Raw genomic sequence first — 6,305 nt, forward strand, 5'->3', positions numbered from 1 at the left:
TTTAGGGTCAAACTCCTTTTCGTCCCTTCTCTTATATGTTCCTTCTGCCTCAAGGATCTCAACAGTACTTTGGGGAAAAGTGTCCTTGAAAAAACCTACAAAATAACTAGGCCTATGTGTTCCTAGCTCTCTTACTTGAAATTTAAGCTAATTTTCTATTTTTAAAACTCCAAAGAATACAGGTGGTGAGATAGCTCCAACATGAAATAAGAAACCAGTAGAACAGACTCATTTCTAATACTGATTCTGAATAATACTAGTCAAACCAGATCTTAGGTTCAGATTTCAAAGGGTCTCCCACACTAGAGCTGCCCCCACACTAGAGCTGCCTTCACTTTTGTCCAGGGAGAAGCAGATTTGTCCAGGCAAAGTCATAAGGATGACAACCAGATAAGCATAATGTTAAAGTATGTCTTAAGGCAACAAGGAAAAAAGTCTGCAAAAGGGGATACTGAACCACTGCTGAGGTCAGTTAAGACTTGCTGAGACACTTGGCCACGTCTGCGTAGGCTTGCTCAATTTCTTTGTTTGCTGCACAGGTGTTGGTGAATTCATCCCTGGCATAGGCATTCTTCAGATACCTCCACAGCCCTGCCATCTCTGCTGGGAACTCAAAGTTGCGGTATTTCTTTGCAACAATCTAAATCAAAGATAAAACACAGGTTAAAAGCTTCTTGCTGGTGATATATCTCCAGATTCCATTCTAGAGAGCTTCTTACTCTTTCTTGTCACACAACTAATAGCAAAGGAGAGAAATGTTTGGAGATCCAGGGGTTTTGACTAGAAAAGCCTGAAAAGTGACTATTGGTTCTCCCCTATCATGCAAGGATGATACTTGGTCTAAGTACAATCTAAATCAATGACCTGGTTAATATCACCAAATTGTGACTTTTATAGTAATTGAATTTTATTAAATTTATCATAATGGTTGGGGGGGGGGAGGGAGCAATGAGTCTTATCTACATCACTTAAAGCTGAGAAAGAATGTAAGAAATATCTGATCAGCCAATCCATAAAAAACAAGATAGCTTTAAGGGAAAGGCATCAGTTAGAGTTACATATAACATGTTTTCATATGATGTATTACATTTACATTAAACATTATATGATATTTTTTATATATTGTATTTCTATTTATGTAATATATTTTGCCTGGCCAACGGTGTCAGAGGATGTAACCATTTACAGCTGTTGCAGGGCTATATCCATGTTCAGGCAAAGGAAAAATTCAGGGTGGTATGGAGACCATGACTGAGAAACCAAGATGATTTAGCAGACATTAGAAGCAGAGGTATTAGGATAAACTGGGGGAGAAATGGTTATTTCAGAATTTATTAGACTAGGACATTGTCTATCAAAGGAAATTTTTGATTTCTAAAAACACTTGGGCACTTATTCAGGAAAATAGTTGTGTGTGTACTTAATTTTAAGCACCTGTATAATCCCATTGAAGCCAATGGGACTAATCTGTGCTCAAAGCTATCTGGTTGGTTAAGTAGCTGGTTGGATTGGGACATTTCAGTTTTCCTGTAAGAATATACCATATAGAATAATCCTGTGGTGACAGAATGAAGTAGCTGATAGGAAGGGATGGATTAGCTGATTTAATAACTGCTTCCAATCTCTACTTATTCTGACAGTATAAAATTGTTCCTGGGCACAAATTACATACATATGTGCCACAGAGTTCCCCTTTATTTTTAAGGCACATGGCAGAGATGTTTTCCATCTCAGATTTCTTAGGACAGTCATATTCTCAGAAATGACTAAGATTTGGTTTTATTACTAGGACCATTTGGTATTCGCAAGTTCAAATCCTGTCCTAAACTGCATCTGATTAAGCATTCTTGCCTTCAATGATGCTTCACACACATGGAAAAGATAAAACCTGCTGGGCAACTTAAGTCAAGATTTTCACAATTTCCAGGACACATCTTCCACCAAATGAAAGTGTCATAATAATTTACCTGTTTTTTTCCACCTGTAATATGTTCTACAGGCAATATTCCATGGCTATGCTTGTCTGAGAAAGATTTTAGTTCTCTTTTGACATGTTTAATTTAATCCCAGGGAACGAGGAACCAGTAAGAGGCCACACATTTGCTACAGAGGTCTGACTCTAACATTACAAGTAAACGTGAGTCAGAAAAGAGGTAAACTTTAAAGGATATTATCAAATTTCTTACCTGGTAACTTATGTACTACTTCTTTTATTATTTTTTTAATTTATTTTATTTTATTTTAATATGTGACATCAGCTCCCAGGCTCAGTTTATGTTTTGGCTCACAGAGCCAAATTAGATCCGTGACTTGGCTTTAATTCCTAACTTCTTTTCTTGCCAAGGTCTGCCAGGTACTTGCTTTACTCTAAAGAAATATGTAATATGATAAATTAAATAAACATAATCTTTAATCTTTAGAAGTCAGGATGATGTACACCACTTGTACTATACCAGTGACTATTGTGCATCTCAAATCTTGGACCTCAGCAGCGACTGATTTATAACTTCTCTGTGTGAAATACCAGCTGGGCTGCTGCTCTTAAGTTATGAATGGGTGGGAAGTGACTAAAATTTTGGCATCTCTCTTAAGAAAAATGTGAGGTAATTAATAGGAACTATGCAGTTATTTGCAGAGGGTGAAAATAAAGAGGTGGGATGCCTAGATCTTAATATTGTCTTTGCCAGTGGTGGGACAATTTCCCCATGTACTAAAGTGTGCTATTCTAGAACTTGAGATACCTCTGCTGAAATACATGCTGGCTTTAGCTCATGGGTTTTGCAGCAGGGCATAATTTTAAATGCTTCTTTGACCATAGCATGACATCTTTTACCTTGACAACATGGAGTTTGGGCAGAAGGTTGCAGTCAGCAAGAGTCAGGTCATCTCCATCCAGAAACTTGCGTTTAGACACTTTCTCCTCTTCAGTGCTGTTTGCATCAATCTCCTCTGGCAGAGGGGTTCTCAGGTAGTCATCCAGCTTCTTCAGAGCCTTCACCAAGCCTCTTTCAAGGGCTTTTCCAAAAAGCAAAGAATAAGGGATTAGGGCATAGTAAGAGTTGTTTAGAAGCACTCATTATCAGTGGCTATGGCAATAGCTAGGAAAAAAAGACAAGAACCATTTCTTTGCTGCTATTTTGTGCTCCAATGTCCACACAATCTGATTACAAGGTGACCCAGTAAAGTCTAGTGAACTGGAGACTTGCATGCTAATACTTTATTTTTCTAAGCAACCAGGAAGGACTGTAATGAAGCAGAATTTTCTAGCATTACTTCAGCTCTAATAAGTTGTAGTTTTACTATTTTAAAATCCTTACAGGGTAATTAAAGGCAATAGTACCAATTCCAAAGATGCTAACCAGAGCTCTGTGGAGCTGGAAGATACACTACAACTGGAATGAAGGCAATATGATGACAATTATAAATACAATGCTACACAAAATTGAGATGATGAGGTGAGGTGAGGTGAAGTATTCCCCTCACTTCAGGTTCAATTTAGGTGCAAATTCTCCTTTTGATATGTCATAAGAGAAAGGAGTTTTTTTTTAATTCTCATCAGAATTACTAAAGACCATGTCCCACACTACTGCTGGTTACAACAAATTCCAGTCTTTAAATGCCACTTAGACACAATATACAGCAGAGTGCAAATTTTTTACTTAAAATATCAAGCCAGGCACAGAAATTGTGTTCATTACTGGCAGTATAAAGGAAAAATTTGATTGCAATAATACACTAGAGAAAGCTGTATGTAGGTTTACATGTTATTTAAACTGCAAACACCCTGGGGCAAGAAGGGTCTTTTGCATATCTGTTCGAAGGGTTACAAGCACAATGGGGTCCTAGCCCGTGACAAGTGCCCCAAAGTGCTAAAGCAATATAAATAGGAAACAGCAAGAATTTACAATGTGAAAAAATAACAACATGACTTGTGGGCTTGGGGCCAGAATTTCAGCTGGTGAAAATTACCTGCAGTGATTTATACCTGCTGCAGATCTGGCCTGGAGTCAGCATTTAAGGTGTAATCCTGTAAAATCTTATATCTCTGAGTAACTTACTGCCATTTACCTTAGGAGAGACTACTCAGTGCTTCAAGTTACTCAGGTGGTGTAGCACTAGAAGGGCCATGGAGATAAATATATTTATGGAGCATAGTGTAAGCTTCAAAAGGCTGTAGCAATCACCCTGCATAGAGCAGCTTGCTGGCACAGGTAGTTCTGCTGGCTCTGCTGTCAGCCACCCCTGTGTTTTTGGCACAGAGAGAAAGGCAGCCTGTACAGGGCCATTGAGAAAGCTGGAGCTAAACATCATAGAACATGATTTCTCTGCTGCCCTAACATCCATTAAGCCTTGTGCCAGTGGTGGAAGTCAGATTAAGCTGCCTGATGTCTTGCTCCCACTGAAGCTTCTTGGCAAAGCACCCAGGGAACCATACCAGCTCTTTTGTGGCTGACTCTTAGACTCGGTGGTAAATCCTGGCTTAATTGATTGACTGGAAAATGACTGTGATCCAACTGAAAACACCCCAACAAGCATAGCAGGGAGGGAGATAATTTTATTTCTGAACGCAGAGCATCTAAAGAGACTGAAGTGCTGCCATCCATAAAACAACACTGTTGCCATCCCTTATTTAATCAATTCAAATTGAATTTTGACACTGACATTCTGCCATCAGATGCCGGCAGTAGTGTCTTTAATTGTCTGCAGCTGCAGCTCCACCACACAACTTCTACTGAAGGGCAATAACTGCCACAGCCTGTAATATCCCCCCATGTGGCAACACTCACAAGATTTAGCAATCTCTTGTTGGTTTGCCCCATAACACCTGTTGAACAGATAGTTCTCATCTTGGTCAACCCTGGACTATGTCCTCTTGCAATGAATTAATTTAGAGAGAGAGTAATTGAATTACTGTGATTTAATTCAGTTTTTCTCATCCAGATTTTAGAGAACTGGCTTAACACTGAGCATTTTCCAGTGTCCCTGTCACCCAGTAGGACTGTCAGTTTCCTGAGTCATCTGTACAATATTTCTGTTATCAGTGCTACATTAGATGCTTCATACTAGCCCACAGGGTCAGTTAGGTGAGTGCGTGAAGGCAAGAGTGGCAGGTAAGATGTGTTTATGTAACTTTTCTGGAACTAATTAGGGTTGGGGGTGGTTTTGCTCTTACTGATATATCCATGGCTGTCTCAAAAACAATGTCTGGAGTGAAGCCTATTTGTGACAGTGGGGAAAACATCTATCTGAATTCATACTTGGCCCATGCATATGGCAGCTTTAGGCCAGAAACAAGCTTATGTTCAGAGTTCAAGGCATCTGTGACCTAATTCACAGGCTCTGCTGGTACTCACAGGATCCTGGCATCTCATTGTGAAATCACCACATGGTCAAGACCATCCTATATCCATATAGTCAAGAACTGGACCATTACTGACACCAGTGATCCCATTGAATTAATCAAAACTTGTCTGACTCTAGTAAATCTCTCTGAAATAAAAATAAAAATAGAAGAGTAGTGAACAAGGGAGAACTGCCTTTCTCCCTCCGGCATAGTGACAATTATGAAAAGCTAAGAGAAGTAAGAACCAAAAACTGCTATTTTTAAAGCCTGTCAATTGTTTTCAAGGCATTTTGAATTCCATGTGCAAATACCCATGTTTAAAGTCTTATTTTCTAGGTTCCCTGATACATTCAGATTTCCTTATATGATCTGTAGTTTTACATTCCTTGAGAAGGAGCTCAGCACAATCCCCATTCAAATAAGGAGGATGCATAAAAGAATCTCAAAAATATTGAAGCAAGAGACTTCTAAGAGACACGTCTCAGACAGAACCAAGTGTCTAATGTGGCTGTAGGTGGGAGAACTAACCTTCTGTTTGAATTCACCAGTCAACCCCCCAGGAGAGAGAAATGTCAAAAGCAGGTGATTTTTTTCTTCTTCTTCTTACAAAACCTTTGTGGAGTATATATTTGTGGGTTCGTATTACTGAGCAAACTTAGCAGAGGAAGATTTCATTCTACACTTCCCATACTACACCTAGTTTGTGAAAATCTGAATGACTCCATACATTGTCTCCACTGAGAACACAGGGGACAGCAGGCACTCCCCAAGGCAGTAGTCTTGTGAATACCAGTCACAGCACTAGACTGAATGAAGACATTTTAGAAGATGTGACTAACTAAAAAGTGACTAATTCCCCATTTGTGATGCACTACCCATAATGAATTTCAGAAGTGGCTAAGCAGCTGATTCCCTCTGCAACTTATCCTCTTGGAAACATTATTAAATAATAATAATTGAA

At 39.1% G+C, this 6,305-nt stretch overlaps 1 protein-coding gene across 1 annotated transcript; it reads right to left on the bottom strand.

Moving 5' to 3' along the window:
* Positions 1-280: 280 nt before the first annotated feature.
* On the bottom strand, positions 281-5,659 carry CLIC5 (chloride intracellular channel 5). Its single transcript, XM_068143263.1, has 3 exons — positions 5,656-5,659; positions 2,834-3,072; positions 281-640 (listed from the first exon to the last, which is right to left on the bottom strand). The coding sequence occupies exons 1-3, from the start codon at positions 5,657-5,659 to the stop codon at positions 473-475; spliced, it is 411 nt and encodes a 136-aa protein (XP_067999364.1). The 3' UTR covers positions 281-472.
* Between the last annotated feature and the right edge of the window lie 646 nt (positions 5,660-6,305).

Source organism: Melanerpes formicivorus, unplaced genomic scaffold (assembly GCF_026170545.1).
Source record: "Melanerpes formicivorus ecotype bairdi unplaced genomic scaffold, bMelFor1.0.p_v2 SCAF_9, whole genome shotgun sequence".
NCBI classification, from domain to species: Eukaryota; Metazoa; Chordata; class Aves; order Piciformes; family Picidae; genus Melanerpes; species Melanerpes formicivorus.

Coding starts and splice junctions, on each gene's coding strand:
- CLIC5 (XM_068143263.1), bottom strand. Junction 641..2,833: donor CCAAACTCCATGTTGTCAAG/GTAAAAGATGTC, acceptor TCTTTGATTTAG/ATTGTTGCAAAGAAATACCG.